Source organism: Oncorhynchus nerka, linkage group LG19, assembly GCF_034236695.1.
Source record: "Oncorhynchus nerka isolate Pitt River linkage group LG19, Oner_Uvic_2.0, whole genome shotgun sequence".
Classification (NCBI taxonomy): domain Eukaryota; kingdom Metazoa; phylum Chordata; class Actinopteri; order Salmoniformes; family Salmonidae; genus Oncorhynchus; species Oncorhynchus nerka.
Genome location: NC_088414.1, coordinates 2511428 through 2535475, shown reverse-complemented (window position 1 = coordinate 2535475; position 24048 = coordinate 2511428). Strand labels below are relative to the sequence as shown.

At 42.1% G+C, this 24048-nt stretch overlaps 1 protein-coding gene across 1 annotated transcript; it reads right to left on the bottom strand.

Annotated features, from left to right (window-relative positions):
* Positions 1 to 9245: 9245 nt before the first annotated feature.
* tbc1d13 (TBC1 domain family, member 13) lies at positions 9246 to 23452 on the bottom strand. Its single transcript, XM_029689127.2, has 12 exons — positions 23178 to 23452; positions 20699 to 20772; positions 20560 to 20600; positions 15466 to 15527; positions 14690 to 14789; positions 14440 to 14522; positions 14044 to 14203; positions 13364 to 13574; positions 11852 to 12015; positions 11406 to 11566; positions 10464 to 10521; positions 9246 to 10359 (listed from the first exon to the last, which is right to left on the bottom strand). Exons 1-12 carry the CDS (start codon positions 23198 to 23200, stop codon positions 10294 to 10296), a joined length of 1203 nt encoding a protein of 400 aa, XP_029544987.1. The 5' UTR covers positions 23201 to 23452; the 3' UTR covers positions 9246 to 10293.
* Positions 23453 to 24048: the final 596 nt, after the last annotated feature.

Sequence of the window (24048 nt, the reverse complement as noted above, 5' to 3'; positions counted from 1 at the left end):
AGCTCTATATAATACTGTACATTTTCTTGAATTTGTTCTGGATTTGGGAACTATGAAAAGACCCCTGGTGGCATGTCTGGTGGGATAAGTGTGTGTGTCAGAGCTGTGTGTAAGTTGACTACGCAAACAATTTGGGATTTTGGGACACAATGTTTCTTATAAAAAGAAGAAGTGATGCAGTCAGTCTCTCCTCAACTCTTAGCCAAGAGAGACTGGCATGCATAGTATTAATATTAGCCCTCTGATTACAATTAAGAGCAAAACGCGCCACTCTTTTCTGGGACAGCTGCAGCTTAACTAGCTCTTTCCTTGCAGCACTGGACCACACGGCTGGAAAATAATCAAGATTAGACAAAACTAGAGCCTACAGAACTTGCTTCTTGGAGTGCGGTGTCAAAAAAAGCAGAGCATCTCTTTATTACGGCTAGACCACTCCATCTTTGCAGCCATTTACTCTATATGTTTTGAACATGAGAGTTTACAATCTAAGGTTACGCCAAGTCATTTAGTCTTCTCAACTTAAAAATGTGATCAATACATGGGGATGATCTTGTTCCTGTAGTGTTTGTAAACACCCTGGTAGGTTGATTAATAACCTGAACCAGATTACAGGCACTGGTTAAAGTAAGACAGCTTGATGAAAGTCAGTCAATATTCAGGTCCCCAAGAAAGTAGACCTCTCGGTTTACATCACATACACTATCAAGCATTTCACACATATTATTTAGATACTGACTGTTAACACTTGGTGGCCTATAGAAACACCCCAAAAGAAAAGGCATTAGATGAGCCAAGTGAACCTGCATCCACAACACTTCAATAACACCTGACATAAGATCTGCTCTAAGCATTACAGGGATATGGCTCTGAATATATACAGCAACACCTCCCCCATAAGCATTACAGGGATATGGCTCTGAATATATACAGCAACACCTCCCCTATAAACATTACAGGGATATGGCTCTGAATATATACAGCAACACCTCCCCTATAAACATTACAGGGATATGGCTCTGAATATATACAGCAACTCCTCCCCCATAAGCATTACAGGGATATGGCTCTGAATATATACAGCAACACCTCCCCTATAAACATTACAGGGATATGGATCTGGATATATACAGCAACACCTCCCCTATAAGCATTACAGGGATATGGCTCTGAATATATACAGCAACACCTCCCCTATAAGCATTACAGGGATATGGCTCTGAATATATACAGCAACTCCTCCCCCATAAGCATTACAGGGATATGGCTCTGAATATATACAGCAACACCTCCCCTATAAACATTACAGGGATATGGCTCTGAATATATACAGCAACACCTCCCCTATAAACATTACAGGAACATGGCTCTGAATATATACAGCAACACCTCCCCCATAAGCATTACAGGGATATGGCTCTGAATATATACAGCAACACCTCCCCCATAAGCATTACAGGGATATGGCTCTGAATATATACAGCAACACCTCCCCCATAAGCATTACAGGGATATGGCTCTGAATATATACAGCAACACCTCCCCCATAAGCATTACAGGGATATGGCTCTGAATATATACAGCAACTCCTCCCCCATAAGCATTACAGGGATATGGCTCTGAATATATACAGCAACACCTCCCCCATAAGCATTACAGGGATATGGCTCTGGATATCTACAGCAACACCTCCCCTATAAACATTACAGGGATATGACTCTGAATATATACAGCAACACCTCCCCTATAAACATTACAGGGATATGACTCTGAATATATACAGCAACACCTCCCCTATAAACATTACAGGGATATGACTCTGAATATATACAACAACACCTCCCCTATAAACATTACAGGGATATGGCTCTGAATATATACAACACCTCCCCTATAAACATTACAGGGATATGGCTCTGAATATATACAGCAACACCTCCCCTATAAACATTACAGGGATATGGCTCTGAATATATACAACACCTCCCCTATAAACATTACAGGGATATGGCTCTGAATATATACAGCAACACCTCCCCTATAAACATTACAGGGATATGGCTCTGAATATATACAGCAACACCTCCCCCATAAGCATTACAGGGATATGGCTCTGAATATATACAGCAACACCTCCCCTATAAACATTACAGGGATATGGCTCTGAATATATACAACACCTCCCCTATAAGCATTACAGGGATATGGCTCTGAATATATACAGCAACTCCTCCCCCATAAGCATTACAGGGATATGGCTCTGAATATATACAGTAACTCCTCCCCCATAAGCATTTCTGTCTCTATAGATGTTATATCCTTGTTTTGCTACTGATGTATCATCAAATTAATTATCTAAGGGAGTCTCAGAAATGGCTAATATATGAATGTTATCTGATGTTAGCAAGTTATTGATTTCATGAACCTTATTTCTAAGGCTACATATATTATAATGGGCTATTTTCAGCCCTGTCCTGGGTAGCTTATCAGGGATAGACATCATATTGAAAAGAGCAGACAAAGCAAGATAAAAAAATATATACATTCAGCAGTCCATTAATCAATTGGTGTGTGTGTGTGTGCTGCCGGGGGCTACGAACCCATAGGCTTGGCTCTCTCATCCCTTCCAGGCTTCTGGGAGGGAGGGTGGACAATGAGCCTGTCGTAGCGGATGTAAGCAATGTCCCCACGCGTTCTGGCAGCTTTCATGGCTGGGATCAGTTCTTTCCTCTTCTGGCGCACAGCTTCAGAATAGTCCTCGTTGAGGAAGATATACGTTCCTCTCAAGTTCTTCAGTCTTTCCAGAACAGCTACCTTGCCCTTGAACCTCAGGAACTTTAGCACTATCGGCCTGGGCCTATCACCTGGGGGTGGTTTTCCAGTCCTGTGGGCGCACTCCACTCCAATCTTCCTGTAGTCCATCTTCAATTTTTTCGGAGATCATTTCCCTCACTTTGTCCTCAGACTACATCCAGGTCTCATGTGGAGATTCTGCAATTCCGTCCACAACCATGTTGTTTCGCCTTGATTGTCCCTCGAGATAGCAATGACAGATAGTCTGATTCATCATGGATTCACACACAGAACTGATGTCCTCTCTCAGTGACTTACAGATTTCTGTCATCTTGTCGTTCTCCTGTTTCAACTCGTCGAGCGGACCCTGGGAGAACTGCAAACTGTTCTTCATGTCCTGGATCTCTCTGGTCAGGTCGTCCATTCTTTTATTAGTAAAATACACAGGCATTTGGACAAAACACTTGAAACTATTTTCTTGTTGTCGTAACAACTGCTTATCTCTTTTTGTTTGTTTAAAAGATCCTTCACATGTGACAGACACCACTGTCCTCAATGGTACTCCCGCCGGCTTTGGTCTTTGTCATGGTAGCTAAGCAACGTATGTTAGGCTGTTACTCCTCGCAGTTCCAGACAGGGCAGGTCACGGGGAAAATTGAAAACAACAAACAGCAGGGATCTAGACAGGATCTAGTCACAAACCCGTAACAATCCGCGGTCCTAGCCACAACAGCTAACCCCGTTGCGGACTGCGTTCAAGAACACCTCACTAGCTTGATGTCCAGCTAGCTAGCAGCTAGGCTAACTGCGATGCTAAATAGCTCCTCAGGATCATTGGAAAGATACAAGCAGTCTCAGCAACTGATGGCAACTGTGTCGCGGGATCCAACATAAGAAGCTAGGTTATTGTATGGGCAGGCATAAGCTACGGACAACGAACACAATTGAATTTTATCGATGGCAATTTGAAATGCACAGAGAAACCGTGATGAGATCCTGAGGCCCATTGGGAAGTCCATTCTTTTTTTATGGTATCTGTGACCAATAGATGCATATCTGTATTCCCAGTCATGTGAAATCCATAGATTAGGGCCTAGTGAATTTATTTAAATTGACTGATTTCCTTATATGAACTGTAACTCAGTAAAATCTTTGAAATTTGCATGTTGTGTTTATATTTTCGTTCAGTGTGTTTGTGTGTATCTATATGTGTATATACAGTTGAAGTCGGAAGTTTACATACACCTAGGTTGGAGTCATTAAAAATAGTTTTCAACCACCTCACACATTTCTTGTTAACGAACTATAGTTTTGGCAAGTAGGTTAGGACATCTACTTCGTGCATGACACAAGTAATTTTTCAATTGGAGGTACACCTCCAATTGACTCAAATTATGTCAATTAGCCTACCAGAAGCTTCTAAAGCCATGACATCATTTTCTGGAATTTTCCAAACGGTTTAAAGGCACAGTCAACTTAGTGTATGGTAACTTCTGATGCACTGGCATTGTGATACAGTGAATTATAAGTGAAATAATCTGCCTGTAAACAATTGTTGGGAAAAATACTTGTGTCATGCACAAAGTAGATATCCTAACCGACTTGCTAAAACTAGAGTTTGTTAAACAAGAAATTTGTGGAGTAATTGAAAAACAAGATTTAATGACTCCAACTTAAGTGTATGTAAACCTTCGACTTCAACTTTATGCATGCATGCATGTATGTATGTCACAGTGAAAATGTCAGGTACACCTCACAAATATTTTATTTAAACCGTAAATTTTAAATTTATTGTGCATTTGCAAACACTGTAAAAACATAGAATTTCCACACCCATACAAAAATGTATAATCATGCAAGAATTTTTTTGAGAACACAAAAGCATGCGCACACACACACACACACACACACACACACACACACATGAAAAAGAACAAACACTTGTTATCAATGCTTCTGATCCCTGCTTGAAAAAGCTACTTCAGTTTACGACATCCCTTCATCCAATGATGTCCAAGGCTCATATGTATAACATGTCAGCAATAAAAAAATAATTATTAGAAAGAGACAGAGTAAAGCTTGGCTTTAAGTAACCAGAGACGCTGGTGTTTTCCACCACACAAATACAAAACAGGTTAGACAATCAAGAAGACAATGTATTTATATGCCAGAACATTCATTCCGACTCACTTTCTCACTCATCCCACCCGCCTCCCTAAAAAAGAAGACTAAAATCTTTCTCTTGCACTTTTTGTCATGTGAGATGAGCAACCCAAAAAAAAAAAAAAGTACCGCTACAAGTTTACAAGAGCCTGCATGCGTTTTTGAATTGAGTGAATTGAAATTCATGGTTTTGTCCTTTCAGCTCTGTGAACACAGACGAGGTAGGAGATAAGAACAGAAAATGAATAATGCTGAACCAAACATAATGGGTGTTGACTTGCTTTGCCCTTCAATAAATTCCTCTACAACAATTTGAGGGTCTTAAACCACTTCCTTTGTTCAGTTGCTTCCTTTATCTCATTCATTGTTCACCGATCAGCATAAGGAACGAAGACGTTACATGGCAAGGAAGGCATTCAACTCAGCCAATCCCTCCAGTTCGCCAGGGAAGATGTAGCTGGGATTAAGTCTCCCTTAGCTAAGAGCACTTCAAATGATCAATCTAAACATGACATCCCTCTCTTCTCCAGTCTCTCCAATTTCACGAGCTATTAAACGGAAGGGGTTGGAGGAAGGAGTTTGTTTCAGAAACACTGGTTGTGCCAGGAAAGTACACATGCCACAATGCCATGCTGCTATCCACCATGGACACCAAATCTGGTTGTTGGGTGAGAGAAGTGGCCATTTTGTCTGCATCACCCAGGTAGTCAACCAATCAGAATGATCATGACTGTAAACAAAAATAAGAGGTTGCTACGGTTTTTCACTGGACACACCCTTTTGACTGGTAGCGCTTCTCTTATGTAAAGGATTTTAAAGTTAGCGGGAGAGCAGCTGAACTTTGACTGGTCAGTTGTCTGAAAATGGGCCATAATGTCATGATGCGCATTACCAAGAACCAGATGGACAAAGTTCACATGGCTTTTTTAAAATAAATTTTTATTGTTGAAAGCAAATTACTCCCAAAACCAAAACCAACTTTGAAAATGGTTGAACTACTAGTGTTCTGCTATTCCTATACTTTGTATCGACTATGCATACTCTCCCTCTCTAGCCCTGTTATTCCACAATTATAGGAGCTTTTTGCCACATATAGGCTATACTGGCTCGCATCAAATGGTTGGCAGAGATGAGAGACCAGAGGCCGCGAGCTGCCTTCTGAAACAGTCTCCATATTGCTGTAAAACAGATTTAGTTTGAAGTCCAGAAAGGCGAGAGCCATGGGAATGATGGGAATGGGAATGATGGGAATGATGAAAGAAGGGGGGGAACAGAAGAAAAAAATCACAATGGAGCAAGATAAGAATGAGAAAAAGATGGAGAACAATAAATCATTAAATCGTTTGTGAATTACAGGAAGATGAGACTATCCTTCTTTGTCATTGGTGAATCTCCAAGGGAGAATGTGTCACTGTTTATATACACAACGCCTTCAGAGAGTCACTGTTTATATACACAACGCCTTCAGAGAGTCACTGTTTATATACACAGTTAATAAGTATTCAACCCCTTTGTTATGGGAAGCCTAAATAAGCCAGGAGTAAATGTGTGCTTAACAAATCACATAATAAGTGGCATGGACTCACTGTGTGTAATAATAGTGGTTAACATCATTTTTGAGTGACTACCTAATTTCTGTACCCCACACATACAATGAATTGTAAGGCCCCTCAAATGGAGTAGTTCATTTCAAGCACAGATTCAACCACAAAGACCAGGGAGGTTTTTCAATGCCTCACAAAGAAGGGCACCTATTGGTATAAAAAAAATCTAAATAAATAACCAGATGCTGAATTTCCCTTTGAGCATGGTGAAGTTATTAAGCTTTGGATGGTGTATCAATACACCCAGTCAATACAAAGATACAGGCGTCCTTCCTAGCTCAGTTGCCGGAGAGGAAGGAAACCGCTCAGGGATTTCACCATGAGGCCAATGGTGACTTTAAAACAGTTACAGAGTTTAATGGCTGTGATAGGAGGAAACTGAGGATGGATCAACAACATTGTAGTTACTCTACAATACTAACCTAAATGACAGAGTGGACAGAAGGAAGAATAATACAGACTAAAAATATCCCAAAACATGTATCTTGTTTGCAACAAGGCACTTAAGTAATGCGGCAATAAATATGGTAAAGAAATTAACTTTTTGTTCTGAATACAAAGAGTAATGTTTGGGGAAAATCCAACACAACACTGAAAGCCACTCTCAGCAAAGGGGAAGCCAACTCCATATTAATACCCATGATTTTGGAATGAGATGTTCAACGACCAGGTGTCCACATACTTTTGGTCATGTAGTGTAGTATCCCTTAATACCTCACTTTAGTACAATAATGCTACATTGAATTATAGTTAGTCACAGACTGTTAATTTGTACCAATTCCTGCCTAGGGGATTTGACAGTTGGAGGATACCATCTTGCCAATGAAATAGTGTTAGAATGTATAGTGCCATCGGAAAGTATTCAGACCCCTTGACTTTTTCCACATCTTGTTTCGTTACAGCCTTATTCTAAAAATGGATTAAATAAAAAAGAAATCCTCAGCAATCTACACACAATACCCCATAATGACAAAGTTGAAAACAGTTTTTTTTTTTTAATTTTTGCAAATGTATTACAAATTTAAAAAACAAATACATTATTTACTTAAGTATTCAGCCACTTTGCTATGAGACTTGAAATCCTGTTTCTATTGATCATCCTTGAGATGTTTCTACAATTTGATTGGAGTCCACCTGTTGGAAATTCAATTGATTGGATATGATTTGAAAACGTACACACCTCTCTATATAAGGTCCCACAGTTGACAGTGCACGTCAGAGCAAAGACCAAGCCATGAGGTCGAAGGAATTGTCCACAGAGCTGAGACAGGATTGTGTCGAGGCACTGATCTAGGGAAGGGTACCAAAAAAATGTAGCATTGAAGGTCCGCAAGAACACAGTGGCCTCCATCATTCTTAAAACGGAAGAAATCTGACCACAAAGACTTCTTAGAGCCGTCCGCCCGGCCAAACTGACCAATCGGGGGAGAAGGGACTTGGACACCAAGAACCCGATGGTCACTCTGACAGAGCTCCAGAGTTCCTCTCTGGAGATGGGATAACCTTCCAAAAGGACAACCATCTCTGCAGCACTCCACCAATCAGGCCTTTATAGTAGAGCGGCCAGACGGAAGCCACTCAGTAAAAGGCACAACAGCCTGCTTGGAGTTTACCAAAAGGCACCTAAAGACTCTCAGACCATGAGAAACAAGACTCTTTGGTCTGATGAAACCAAGATTGAACTCTTTGGCCTGAATGCCAAGCGTCACGTCTGGAGGAAACCTGGTACCATCCCTACGGTGAAGCATGATGGTGGCAGCATCATGCTGTGGGGATGTTTTTCAGCAGCAGGGACTGACTAGTCAGGATCGAGGCAAAGATGAACGGAGCAAAGTACAGAGAGATTCTTGATGAAAACCTGCTCCAGAGCTCTCAGGACCTCAGACTGGGCCGAACGTTCACCTCCCAACAGGACAACGACCCTAATCACACAGCCAAGACAACGCAAGAGTGGCTTCGGGACAAGTCTCTGAATGTCTTTGAGTGGCCCAGCCAGAGGCCGGACTTGAACCCGATTGAACATCTCTGGAGAGACCTGAAAATAGCTGTGCCGTGTCGTTCCCCATCCAACCTGACAGAGCTAGAGAGGATTTGCAGAGAAGAATGTCAGAAACTCCCCAAATACAAGTGTGCCAAGCTTGTAGCGTCATACCCAAGAAGACGAGGCTGTAATCGCTGCCAAAGGTGCTTCAATAAAGTACTGAGAAAAGGGTCTGAATAGTAATGTAAATGTGATTAAACAAATGTATTTGCAAACATTTCTAAAAACCTGTTTTTGCTTTGTCATTATGAGGTATTGTGTGTAGATTGAGAGGGAAAAAAACATTTAATCAATTTTAGAATAAGGCTGTAACGTAACAAAATGTGGAAAAGGTTAAGGGGTCTGAATACTTTCCAAATGTACTGTAGACCGAAATGAATGGCGATACGAGGGAGTGCCAATAAATCTGAAACGCAAACAGTAAAAAGGTAACTGTTTCGTGAGCTGTATCATAAATCATAATGATTGAAAGACATTCTCTGTGTACTTAACAAAGTATCACATTATTATGGTCCTACAGTTTGAAAAGGTACATTTCAATGGTGTTTTAACTTTGTGGTAACTGTTAGTGTTTTTGAGACCAAAAAAACAATAACACATTAAATGTTAGTGATTTTCAGTTGTCAGCTCTGTTATGAGTACAGAAATGTTATCATAGCATTTTAATGTCATTCATTATACATATTTAGTTACTATCATCAATCATTTGTTCTCTCTAATTATGCAACAGTATGCAGAGCAAAATGTGTTATTCTTCACTTAACATGCCATTAATGTTCAATTTATTATGCTTTACATGTGAACCACTTTTTTAATGCGACCAGAAATTACTCAAAATATATTAAAAACTTGAATGCCCAATTTAATCTGACTGTTTTGTTTGCTAAGTAATGCCCTTACAATAAAATAGACCATCATCATCATCACTGTATCAATTTCCCCCTAAGACTAGATTTAAGACAATCAAGGGTTAATTTGTTCGTTCATTAGCTTTTGGGCTAACGTATAAGCATGCACTTTGGGTTAGTGAGTAAGGTACAGGTTTCACACCCCATTCATTTGATACCAACATTTTGCAAACATACATTAATATTGGAGATTCAAGTGGCTGGCTTTAAACTGGCCAGACTGAGTTTAACCGAAAACAAACAGAGGACCTTCACGTTTCAATTGCCCATTACCAAAGGGCATATGATCCTAGTTACAATCTATACTCATTTCTTGTTGTGGTTAGACTTTACACGGTAGTATTACATTTAGTCTTTCGTACGAGCTCCACAATAAAAAATAACCATGTTCACATGTAAAAAATAACCAAACTGAAAGAAAACGTACTATTAAAATAACCTAGGAGTGTTATAATAGCACTGACAAACGTTATAATGACACTGTTGTATGGGTAACTGGTTTCTCTGCTTCATATATGTAGATTGTCATTTTTTTTTCAAGTGTTCAGTGCAAAAATAAATAGCTTGAGCCCACACACCCTCTCTGAGAGAGTGGAAATACTGTGGGGCCGTGAGACAAGAAGACAAAGTATTGAGTTTGGTTGCTTTGAGGAAACTGTGCACCACCCCGGCACCAGGTGGCTTCCTCTCCCTCCCAGGGTGCAATGGGGCCTTGTTGTCACCTAGGGTTACCAGTTTCAATGGTGCATCCCCCAAATCCAGGAGAGGGAGATAGGGGGAGGGGTGGCTATGAGCCACCCTGAAGCTCCTTGGCCTTGGCCAGGATGGTGTGGACATCTGAGATGGGGTAGTCCTGAAACAGAACATGGACAATCAGTCAAATAAAACCTCCTTAGTTGTCCAAGCATGACCTATATTGGCCCCACTATTTGGATAGACCCTTTTAGATGGTCTTACCTGCAGCAGTCTCATGTTGACCGTGAAGTCTCCTGCCAGCAACTGATCTCGAATCAGTCTGAAACCACACAGGACAAGCATGCCAATCAGGACAGAAATAACAAACATAACACATTATACGGTAAGATCAAATTCCTATCCAAATTCAAGTCAATTCAGGAATTGCATTGCATTCCTAAAAAAAAAAATCAACAGACTTAGGGAATTGGGTATGGGGTCCATCTGGAGTTATGGACATGGGTTTGTCCAGGGGGTAGTGGTTCATTGCTGGGCAGGACAGAAGGGGGAACTGTTAGGAATGTTATAAATAATGACTAAAGAATGTGTACATTTAAATAGAACTATAACTAATTAAACTCTACCCTGTTTTACAATATCTGATTAATAATGTTAGTTCCTAAGAAAGAGGTTATGTAGCATGGATAAGGGGTAATTGAAAATGATAACCATTGTGGAAGAAGGAATGTATATGTGTGTGTCTGAAGTAAGCAAAGAGGATCATTAACCTATGTTTGAACCGACCCGGCTATAAATCTGGAGATAAAATAAGACAGCAAGAGCTCCTCCAGGCTTTCCGTATCTGAAACTGTCTGCTAAGGGGTAATAAACTATGGTGAGACTTCAGGAGTTAATCCAGATATAGTGTGTCAGGTATGTATGCTAGTGAGTTGGAATGAACTTTTGAAGCTGCTTTGTCTTGGTCGAGAGGAGGAGAGACATTTTATAACCTATGACGTCATATGTGATATATAAGCTGTTGTACATGGTTCTATGAGCAGCGCTCCGAGAATAAATACTATTGGCTAATTTTGATAGACTGGTCTCTGTCCATTTTATGCAAATGAGGATCTTACAAATTCTTAGAAACCGACAGAGTGATTTTAATTGAATTGGTTAATGAACACATTTGGGAATTGTTAAATTCCTTTAACAGGAACTCACACGAGCATGGCGCAGCAGACCAGGATGAGGAAGTCGAAGCGGTCCTGGTCGGAGAAGAGTGTGTCCCAGATGCGGATGACGTCGGGCAGGAGGAACTCCTGGGACAGCAGCAGGGTCAACCAGCGGAAGGTGAAGTACTGCGGCTTGATGTTCTGCTCCTGCTGTTAGAGAGAAGGGAGAGAAAGAGGTTGAAAAATTTAACTAGCCTCCATTATTACTACAAATAAAACATTATCCCACTAAATGAAGTCATTTAACTAAATCCAACACACTTTTTGTAATTACATGAGAAAAATAAATAAATGTGCACCTTATACTAAATCTACCCCCCCTTCCCAATCCATACGAACTTGTATCCTTTCAGAGCCGTGAAGGGGAGTTAACAAGGGCCTAGGGAAAGGGCCTAGGGATGGTTTTGGGACTGGGCCCAAGAAGCCTTTGCTCACCAGTTTCATATAGAGGTCCATGTCCTTCTCTTTGAGCATGGAGTAGACGCTCTCCATCTTGTAGGTGATGCCGCACTGCGAGTCGTCCAGGCTCTTGATGAACATGTCCCGGTTCTCTGACATCAGGTTGGTGAAACAAAAGAAGGTGTCTGCCTCGGCGTGCTCTGATTGGTTGGACAGGCAAATCAGGCAAATCAGTCAGTCGTTCAATCATGCCCTAGTGTCAATTGTGTCTGTCTGTTCAACGACTGCCAGTCATTAAAATATACTATAGACAGTAACCATGTTTCCATCAACAGTTTTTTTTGCAAGTAAAGTCATACCATATAAAAACAAATCAAGACAGCTGTGATGGAAATAGGAAGTGTCGGTACAATTAAAAAAATGTCAGTCCTCCCGAGTGGCGTAGTGGTCTAAGGCTTGGCTGGGTTTTGGAGGACGCACGGCTCTCGACCTTCACCTCTCCCGAGTCCGTATGGGAGTTGTAATGATGGGACAATTGGATACCACGAAATTTGGGGAGAAAAAGGGGTAAAAAAATAAATAATAATAATAATTTTGACAGAAAATTTGTTCGTTTGACATTGTGGGATCTTTTTGTATCTGTAAAATTAATTATGCGACAAATTGGGGTGAAAACAATTTCTTGTGCAATTGTTGATAGAATAACTATCAAGTCGAGGTAGATTTGCAGTCACGCGATGCTATGTTGTGTAGTGGTCCGACTACGACTTGAAAAAGCATGCCGTTTATTAGGCTACAGATGAAATAAGTTATGATGTACTTCATAGGATGGTGAATGTACACAGTGATGAGCTTGATGCTCAATTCCAATAAATATCCTGGGTCTTAATTTGTATGTTAGTGACATGATGATCGGGGATTTAGCATCCAATTAACAAATAAGAATGATCTTGACCTTATCCATCTCATCTTACACCCTAACCTGTCCACTTTATCAGTGAACTGTTGTCTAGAGAGAAGACTCGGCAAGTTTGCCGTTTAATTGCCAACAATTTTTGTGTTAAAACCATAGAGTGGAAAATGCCATGGAAACATACTGAACTTGTTTTTTTTAATTTGTTGAGAACTTTAGAGCAAAAGTGTTTTTTATGTGCATTACGTCATCACACATAGCCTTTTTAATAATATTTGCATGCAAATCTGTCGCAGATTGGACTGAAATCTAGCTCGTAAAATACTTCTTTAGAGGTGGCACAATAAATATCTGTAGATGAGATGGGAAGCATATGAAATGTTGGCCATCCCTGATTTGTCCTGTAGGTGGCAGTGCTGACTCAGCTTGATCCATTGCATCACAGAACATTAGAATTCTGATGCAGAAACCAGGGGACTAAAATAGGGAAGTAGATGCAGGCAGCAGCAGATTGGGCTGCTGTTTGCGTTTAATACAATAGGAATTTATTTGTTCATCTGCACTAGAGATGAAAATGTGCCTTCTGCTATGCTCCCAAAATACACACGCACGAACACATCCCCTCCTGCACCCACCTTTCCACTCGTTGTTGGGGTCGGTGGCAAAGGTGTAGTAGATAGGGCCCACCACCTCGTTCATGCCCTGCACGTAGGCGATGCCCGGGTTGAGCTTGGCGTAGATGAACAGGATTCGCTCCACCACCTCCCAGTGTGCCTCGCAGCCGCTGGGCAGCACCTCGTACTCGTTGGACGGGTACAGGTTAAGGGCCTTGCCCGGGGAGCTCACCTGGAGATGGGGAGCGGAAAACAGAGGAAAGAATTAGGACCGGATGAGAAACCAGTCCTAGTTCTGAAAGCAGTTGAAGCACTACAGCTCTCGGCCATAGAAGACCATTGGAGGGGCATCCAGTCAATTGTTATGGGATGGGAAATGGACACAAACTTAAAACACCCATAAGTAAAATAAAGGTTATCGACCCATCATCGTCAAGCCAATACACTCACCTGGCCCTTGCAGTACACACGCACCACTGCGTGCACATCATGACTGCATTGCTTAAAGCAGGAGAGGGGCATTGAACATAACACAGGGTGATAGAGTCAGCCCATCTGGATAGTGTTTCCCCTGGCATTACCGAAACAAGGTCACCCTGCTGCCTCCGGAAGTGGAGGCATTAACATTGACAGACCAATATGTCTGTTCATACACACATAAAAAAAAAAAAACGCACACGACTCTCCCGCCTCTCACTCACATTGGTGACCCCGCTGCGGTTGCGGTCCACAGTTTGGGCCTTGAGGGTAGTCTGTTCCACACGGCGCCTGAGTGTCTCGTAGTCGTTCTGGGGATCCAGGATCAGCTGGCAGGGGTAGTCTGTTGGCCGCTGGAAGAACGCCATGTCGGGGTACAAGCGCCTGCCGTCATGAAATACACTAGTTAGTGTATTCCTATGTGGAACATAAGGCTTCCACGAGAGAGCCACTGCTTCCAATCTTCTGCCTTTTAGGAGATGGTATTACATGACTGGGTACTGGAACACATGAATAGACTTAAATCATCAGTCAAGATGCTCGCCCCTGCTCTAAAGGATGAGTGACTTAAAATACATGGAGATGCACCAAAGAAGTACCTAGCTGGTTGCCAGACCTACCGAACATCTTTATCGATCTGTAGCAGCACCTCGTTGTCTCTGAAGTAGTTGTTCCACTTGCTGTCTGGGTTGGGGTTGAGAGGCTGAGAGAGCGGGACAGATAGAAAGAGGGCATGTTTAATGAACGTATGGGAGACTGATCTGTGAAAAATCATATATCCATTGGCTCAGACAGTCCAGTAGTGTGTATCAGAGTAGGAAATGTTAATATGTTGAGGGCAAAAAGATAGGGAGAGGAGGGGAAACTCACGTGGTCCTCCATAGTCACGTCCTCTCTGGAGAGGCCCAGGTTGGCCTTAGCGATGCCTGGTTGGATGATCGTCTCCTTTAGGAACTGGGAGTACACCTCCCTGTGGGTCACAAATACATACAATGATCTCTATGCCTGTGGGCAACCGCAAGAGACTGAAACGCCTAGTAGTTTCCTTTAAGGAGTTCAATTTGACTTGATTTTGACTTTGGGGTGAAAAGTCCTCAAAGATACAGCCATGATATCATGGAGACGCCAACATATTTCTTATACTGACCCAATTCGCTCTGGTTTACATGAATTGACTAGGGGCTAGGCATTGTTTCTTGACAGGGCCAGTAAAGGCACTTCAGGCAGGATCAACCAAACACTATTTTAAGTATTTGAATAATGTCAGGGATGAGCCATTAGAAGCAGCAGACAAGCATGACTCATCATCACCATGACTGTTTCCCGGGCCGAGCAGACCTGATATAGCTGTCCGGTGCTGGGTGTTGTGTTTTAGAGTGAGATTTTAAATCGGTCAGGTTCCATTATGACTCAGCTGTTTGTCTAGAAACACTCAAATCTGAGGGATTCAAAAGTCAACTCCAGTAGGACAGGAGGGATATACTTGACTAAGAACTGGTTAGCTACCAAGGTATAATTCAGGCATATATGAAAGTCTTGAGCAGTAAATGTTTTCATGCACTTTATACACAGAGTACAAAACATGTCCATTAATCTCCTCCTGTTGATAAAGAGGAGTCCACCAGCACTGTTGGAGACATTTGTACCTCTGCTTTTTGAGGAAGGACTCCCATATCATCTGGTCCAAAGGCAGGTAATTGAGCAGGACCTGGAAACATGGAAGCAAGTCATCAGAAATGTGAATCCCAACCATTCACAGAAACGGTTAGAACAACAGGCTTAAACTAATACTAAATCTAAGGCTAATGCTACATACTGTAGATCAGGTGTCAAACAAAAGGCTTGCAAGCTGCATCCGGCCCGTGATATATTTCCATCCAGCCCACGCAATTATCTTCTTTTGTGTGTCCCGTTTACGGGGCGGCAGGGTAGCCTAGTGGTTAGAGTGGAGGGGCGGCAGGGTAGCCTAGTGGTTAGAGTGGAGGGGCGGCAGGGTAGCCTAGTGGTTAGAGTGGAGGGGCGGCAGGGTAGCCTAGTGGTTAGAGTGGAGGGGCGGCAGGGTAGCCTAGTGGTTAGAGTGGAGGGGCGGCAGGGTAGCCTAGTGGTTAGAGTGGAGGGGCGGCAGGGTAGCCTAGTGGTTAGAGTGGAGGGGCGGCAGGGTAGCCTAGTGGTTAGAGTGGAGAGGCGGCAGGGTAGCCTAGTGGTTAGAGTGGAGGGGCGGCAGGGTAGCCTAGTGGTTAGAGCGTTGGACTAGTAACCAGAAGGTTGCAAGTTCAAATCCCCGAGCTGACAAGGTCTGTCGTTCTGCTCCTGAACAGGCAGTTAACCCACTGTTCCTAGGCCGTCATTGAAAATAAGAATTTGTTCTTAACTGACTTGCCTGGTTAAATAAAGGTACAATAAAAAAATATATTAAAAAAATTACAGTGGGCAGCGGAGGGAAAGTGTACATAAACTGTACAGACACATGCCACAGTCCTGGGCTACTAAAATGTTGCAGTCTGGCTTCGGTTTTTAAAGCTTCACAATGACTTTCCAGAAAACTAAACTTGCGACACAACACCATGCAATGAGAAACATTACAGCAAGATTTGAACAGTAGCCTAGACTCAATTACAAGAAGTCAATGTGCGGGGGTAAAGGTTAGTCAAGGTAATTTGTACATGTAGGTAGGGGTGAAGTGACTATGCATAGATAATAAACAGTGAGTAGCAGCAAGGTAAAAACAAATGGAGGGGGAGGGTGTCAATGTAAATAGTCTGGGTGACCATCTGATTAATTGTTCAGCAGCCGTATGGCTTGGGGGTTGAAGCTGTTAAGGAGCCTTTTGGCCCTAGACTTGGCGCTCCTGTACCACTTGCCGTGCGGTAGCAGAGAGAACAGTCTATGACTTGGTTGACTGGAGCCTTTGACAATTTTTTGGGCCTTTCTCTGACACCGCCCAGGAAGGCAGGAAGCTCGGCCCCAGTGATGTACTGGGCTGTAGACACAACCCTCTGTACCGCCTTCCTGTCAGTTGCTGATCAGTTTCCACACCAGGCGGTAATACAACCGGTCAGGATGCTTTCGATGGAGCAGCTGTGGGACTTTGAGGATCTGGGGACCATTGCCAAATCTTTTCAGTCTCCTGAGGGGGAAAAGGTGTTGTTGTCTTGGTGTGTTTGGACCAGGATAGTTTGTTGGTGATGTGGAATCCAAAGAACTTGAAACTCTCGACCCGTTCCACTTGAGTCCTGTCGATGTTAATGGCGGCATGTACGGCCCTACTTTTCTTATAGTCCACAATCAGCTCCTTTGACTTGCTCACATTGACAGAGCGGTTGTTGTCGTCTCCGACCTCCTCCCTGTAGGCAGTCTCATCGTTGTCGGTGATCTGGCCTATGACTGTTGTGTCGTCAGCAAACTTAATGATTCGAATTTGGCCACGCAGTCATGGGTGAACAGGGAGTACAGGTGGGGACTAAGCACGCACCCGAGGGGCCCCAGTGTTGAGGATCAGCGTGGCAGATGTGTTGTTGCCTACCCTTACCACCAGGGGGCGGCCCGTCAGCAAGTTCAGGATCCAGTTGCAGAGGGAAGTGTTTAGTCCCAGGGTCCTTAGCATAGTGATGAGCCTTAAGGGCACTATGGTGTTGAACGCTGAGCTGTAGTCAACAAACAGCTTTCTCACATAGGTGTTCCTTTTGTCCAGGTGGGAAAGGGCTGTGTGGAGTGCAATTGAGACATCTGTGGATCTGTTGGGGCGGTATGCGAATTGGAGTGGGTCTAGGGTATCCGGGATGATGGTGTTGATATGGGCCATGACAAGCCTTTCAAACCACTTCATGGCTACCGAAGTGAGTGCTACGGGGCGGTAATCATTTAGGCAGGTTACAGTCGCAATTTTGGGCACATGGGACTATGGTGGTCTGTTTGAAAAGTAGGTATTGCAGACTCGGTCAGGGAGAGGTTGAAAATGTCAATGAAGACACTTGCCAGTTGGTCCGCGCATGCTTTGAGTACACATGGCTTGTTGCGAACTGTGTGAAGACCATTTCTTCCTAACAAAGACCGTAATTAATTTGCCAGAATTTTACAAAATGATGACATAACATTGAAGGTTGTGCAATGTAACAGCAATATTTAGACTTAGGCTTGCCACCCGTTAGATAAAATACGGAACGGTTCCGCATTTCACTGAAAGAATAAATGTTTTATTTTTGAAATTATAGTTTCTGGATTTGACCATATTAATGACCTAAGGCTCGTATTTCTGTGTTTATTCTAATTAAGTCTATCATTTTATATTTGATAAAGCAGTCTGACTGAGAGAAGGTAGGCAGCAGCAGGCTCGTCAGTATTCATTCAAACAGCACTTCAATGCTTGAAGCACAGCGCTGTTTATGACTTCAAGCCTATCAACTCCAGAGATTAGGCTGTCAATACTATAGTGCCTATAAGAACATCTAATAGTCAAAGGTATATGAAATACAAATGGTATGGCGAGAAATAGTCCTATAATTCCTATAATAACTACAACCTAAAACTTATTACCTGGGAATATTGAAGACTCATGTTAAAAGGAACCACCAGCTTTCATATGTTCTCCTGTTCTGAGCATGGAACTGAAACGTTAGCTTTCTTACATAGCACATATTGCACTTTTACTTTCTTCTCCAACACTTTGTTTTTGCATTATTTAAACCAAATTGAACATGTTTCATTATTTATTTGAGACTAAATTGTTTTGATGTATTATATTAAGTTAAAATAAAAGTGTTCATTCAGTATTGTTGTAATTGTCATTATTACAAATATAGAATCGGCATCGGCCTTTTTTGGTCCTCCAATAAATCGGTATCGGCGTTGAAAAATCATAATCGGTCGACCTCTAATCTGCATCATCTGACCACTTCTGTATTGAGCGAGTCACTGGTATTTCCTTCTTTAGTTTTTGCTTGCAAGCAGGAATCAGGAGGTTAGAATTCTGATCAGATTGGCCAAATGGAGGGCGAGAGAGAGCTTTGTATGCGTCTCTTGTGTGTGGAGTAAAAGTGGTCTAGAGTTGTATTTCTCCTCTGGTTACACGTGACATGCTGGTAGAAATGAGGTCAAACAGATTTAAGTTTGACTGCATTAAAGTCCACGTCCACTAGGAGCGTCGCTTCTGGATATATCTTTTTCTTGTTTGCTTATGGCCTTATACAGCTCGTTGAGTGGGGTCTTAGTGCCAGCATCGGTTTGTGGTGGTAAATAGATGGCTACGAATAATATAGATATGAACTCTCTTGGTAGATAGTGTGGTCTAGAGCTTATCATGAGGTATTCTACCTCAGGCGAGCAATACCTCGTGACTTCTTTAATATTAGACATGGGGCACCACCAGCAGTTACTGACAAATAGACACACACCCCCACCCCTCGTCTTACCAGAAGAAGAAGAAGAAGCCAGCTCTGTATTATCCATGTTATCATTCAGCCAAGTCTCGGTGAAACACAAGATACAGTTTATAATGTCCCGTTGGTAGGATAGTTTTAATCGTAGAGCGTCCAGTTTGTTTGCCAACGATTGCACGTTGGCCAATAATACAGAGGGTAGTGGTGGTTTACTCACTCGCCAATTCATTCTCACAAGGCACCCAGACCTCCGCCCCCTGTATTTCCATATTTTCTTCACACGAATTATGGGGATTTGGGCCTTGTCTTGACAAAGCAGTATATCCTTCGAGTCAGACTCATTAAAGAAAAAATCTTCAGTGTGAGGTGAGTAATCGCTGTTCTGATGTCCAGAAGCTCTTTTCGGTCACAAGAGACGGTAGCAGCAACATTATGTACAAAATAAGTTACAAAAAACTGGAAAAACAAACAAAATAGCAGTTTGTTAGGAGCCTGTAAAACAGCAGCCATCCCCTCCAGCGCCATTATCATCTACAAATTGAGCTCAGGTGCATCCTGTTTCAATTGATCATCCTTAAAATGTTTCTACAACTTGGGAGTCCTGTGGTAAATCCAATTGATTGGACATGACTTAGAAAGGCACACACCTGTCTATATAAACCTTCACAGTTTTCAGTGCATGTCAGAGTAAAAACCAAGCCATGAGGTCGAAGGAATTGTCCGTAGAGCTACGAGACAGGATTGTGTCGAGGCACAGATCTGGGGAAGGCTACCAAAATGTTTCTGCAGAATTGAAGGTCCCCAAAAGACAGTGGCCTCCATCATTCCTACGGTGAAGCATGGTGGTGGCAGCATCCTGCTGTGGGGATGTTTTTCAGCGGCAGGGACTGCAAAGTACAGAGCGAGATCCTTGATGTAAACTTGCTCCAGAACGCTCAGGATCTCAGATTGGGGCGAAGGTTCACCTTCCAACAGGACAACGACCCTAAGCACACAGCCAAGACAACAAACAAGTGGCTTCGGGACAAGTCTCTGAATGTCCTTGAGTGACCCAGCCAGAGCCAGGGGAAACTCCCCAAATTCAGGTGTGTCAAGCTTGTAGCATCTTACCCAAGTAGACTCAACACTGTAATCACTTCCAAAGGTGCTTCAATAAAATACAGAGTAAAGGGTCTGAATACTTGTGCAAATTTGATATCATATTCTTTTTTGCTTTGTCATTATGGGGTATTGTGTGTAGATTGATGAAATAATTTTTCATCAATTTTAGAATAAGGCTGTAGAGTAACAAAATGTGAAAAAAAGTCAAGGGGTCTGAATACTTTCCGAATGCACTCTGTCTATTAAAGGGCTGGAGTAACTCACTTTCCAGCAAAGTGCACGGATGCCTCCTTCAAACGGGATACCTGGAGAGATAGGAAACATGAAAATGTGCTAATAAAATCTGGAAAAATACATAGTTTTTCATGGTGAAAGCAAAGTGGTGAAAGCAGTTCTTGCTTACCACTGAAGCAAAGTTCCCGAAGCACCTTTAAGTCAAGCTTCTCTTCACTCAAGGCCACCTTGAACTCCTGGATCCTTCATTTGCACAAGAAAGGGAAAAAATAACATCTCAAAGTAGGTTGTGTTGTAAGAGGCATATTGTTCGTTGCAGCACATTCATGGTAGATCATAAAAGAATGCCTCCCATGGAGAATGAGGAAGGGAACATTCCTATAATGCCTCGTTCAGATTATTACACATGCAGCAGACAGAAATAAACAATATAGGACTGGGTGTTCTGATTGGGTCGACGAATGTGTTTACTGTGACAACCACAGATAAAGGAGGAGGAAAGGATCCAAAAGATTGCAAAACACATTATTTTGTGTCACAATCTACAAAGGGCTGCACGGTTCCATTTGTTTACCTAGTGCATTGACTGTGTGTGTGTGTGTGTGTGGGGGGTCAAATCATGTGCCCAGAAAAGGAGGAGGGGGGGGGGGGGGGGGGCAAAACACCCTCCCCCTAACTTGGTACCTATAGCCATAGACACCCATAGCAACATCGTTAAGTAGTTCAACTTCCACCCTAGACAACTGCTAAGTATACGGTCTTTGACATTCTGATTTACCAACACAATCTGCTCCAACTGTTCTTATGGTACAACATACCATACAAAATGGAGGGACTTGGTCAAAGTACCCCTTTATTGTTTTGTAACACTGCTGAATTACTCATTCAAACTGCAGTACTGCCACTAGCCTATTCACTGAAACATCCTTCTTACAGCTGGACTGCATGGAGACAGTGACACCTATGTGCTCCCATGATCAATGTGGGCTGTCCTGCTGTTATGATCAGCTGACTATCCAGCCAAATCACAGGACCCATTGATGTGGTGGTTAGGCTGCATTACCACTACCAGGAAAAGAAGTATTGATTCTCCCAGAGGAACTCAAAAATAGATCGGGCGGACTGATTGTGAATGATTTAGCCAAAAAAACTCAAAGGCCTAGACTATACAGCAGACAGTAGGTTATAGGCTACAGCAGGTCTTATAGAGAGAAATGTGTGTAGAACTGACAGGATTGGCTATTCAGCGATTCAACATCAGAGAGTTGTGTCCATTCTTAAATACACCATATCTGTGGTATTCAGATTTTGTTCTAACCTACAGAACCAAATAAAAAGTTACTCGATTCCAATCTAGTATGCCTTTCTCCTGTAATAGCAATTTCTCTTTCCTATTCTCTTTCCTTGACTTCACTGGCAGCTACATCCTGTTTGTCATGGCTCTCTGGAAAACTGCAGATGATCAGCAAAGTTACTCAGCTTGGAGCTATTCAAAGGGGAAACAGTTCATCTGTTTTTTTTTTATCAAACACCAGTGCTCACGAGACACCAGCCCTGACCTCAGATCATTAACGAACACCAGGCAAAAGTGCTTTGCTGTCACAGTTAAACCATAACTTTGATTGGCCTTCATAACATTGGATCCAGTCGAACAAGAAAGTCCAGAAACATGAGTGAATAGTAGCCACAACGCCAGGGAAGCTTTATAATGAGCTTCTTGCAACTAAGCCTTGCAGCAAAATTTCAGCCAGTAAAGAAAATAGGTTAATGTAGTAGGCATTTGAACCGTTTAATTTACAAAGAGTCTGCATTTTCTTGGCTACTGTTTGATAACTGCCAAATAGCGGAAGTGTAAATATATTTAATACAAGTGCATTAGTGCGTCCTGCTTTGAACTGCCCTTGTCTCGCAAGAATTTCAAAGGATGTCCTGTTAGTATGTCCATTGTATAGGCCAAATGTTATGCAATAGGCTATATAGCAACATTGCATCTTGAGTAGACTCGTTTGTACTTCTCCCTGTATTTAGAGCTTATAATTAACATGAAGTCCAATACAACGCACAGGGTTGACTGTCTCGTTTAAAAGGGTCTCCAGTTTGTTTTGATAATTTGATCAGTGGAGAATGTGTGCATGATGTTAGCAACATTGCTTAGTTGCATAATTGCATAATTGTATATGATGAATTAGGTAGCTAGCAGCAGTTCTGCATTACCTCTTAGTCCTTCATAATGTTTGCCACTACATCGTTCATTAACACCTCGAATTAAATTCTCATTTAGGGAGTGGACTGCTTGAGCCTATGAATGAGCCAGCTAGCTTGAGCAGATAGCTAGGAAACATGTTTTCTATTCAAGCGGATTGGAATTTAAACACATTGTCTGCAGTGTAGTTTAGGTCAATGAAGCTGACATTTTCCTCGATGTTGCTAGCAGATGATTTCCCATTTCCTCGAGATAACGCAATGGGCAGAGGTGGCTAGTTAACGTCAGCTCACAGGGCTTTCAGAGTCCACCACCTCATAATCCACGACCAATTACAGTGAACGCATCGCATGACATTTACGGTAGACAAACATAGCTAGATCACATTTAATCGAATGTGTTATTATGGCCTACTTTCCATGTATAAATCAAATCTACAGCTCACCTGATTCTGTAAGAACTAGACATGTTGGATGAATCCAAAAGCAAGATCCGTGTGCCACAAGAAAAATACTCCGGTGGTGAAACATCCGCAACGAGACTTGGGAAAGATTACTTTGCTGTTTGCTTTCAGATCTCACCTGCAAATTTCATTTGAAAAAAAAGCAGGTGTATTTCTCTTGCAATCAAACTTTTAAAAGTTGACTGAAAATATGAACATGAATATTTGAAAACACTATTTCCGACTGTTCTCTCACTGTAAACTACATCAGCATTTGGCAGCGAGGGATGATTTTAGCGTTTAAGGACGCAAGGGGGCTGGCTCCATGTATACTACAATCCCGACGCTCTGTTTTAACGTTTAAAAACGTTAATAATCCTCGCTTGCGATACAGTTTTGGAACCCTTTGGAACTTAACTTTCATACCAGCGAGAAAAAAATATTTCAAATACAAAAGATACACTTAGCAGGAATAAGTGGAATATTAGGGTTACTCCTGGAATAAGTGGAATAATAGGGTTACTCCTGGAATAAGTGGAATAATAGGGTTACTCCTGGAATAAGTGGAATAATAGGGTTACTCCTGGAATAAGTGGAATAATAGGGTTACTCCTGGAATAAGTGGAATAATAGGGTTACTCCTGGAATAAGTGGAATATTAGGGTTACTCTTGGAATAAGTGGAATAATAGGGTTACTCCTGGAATAAGTGGAATAATAGGGTTACTCCTGGAATAAGTGGAATATTAGGGTTACTCCTGGAATAAGTGGAATAATAGGGTTACTCCTGGAATAAGTGGAATAATAGGGTTACTCCAGGAATAAGTGGAATAATAGGGTTACTCCTGGAATAAGTGGAATAATAGGGTTACTCC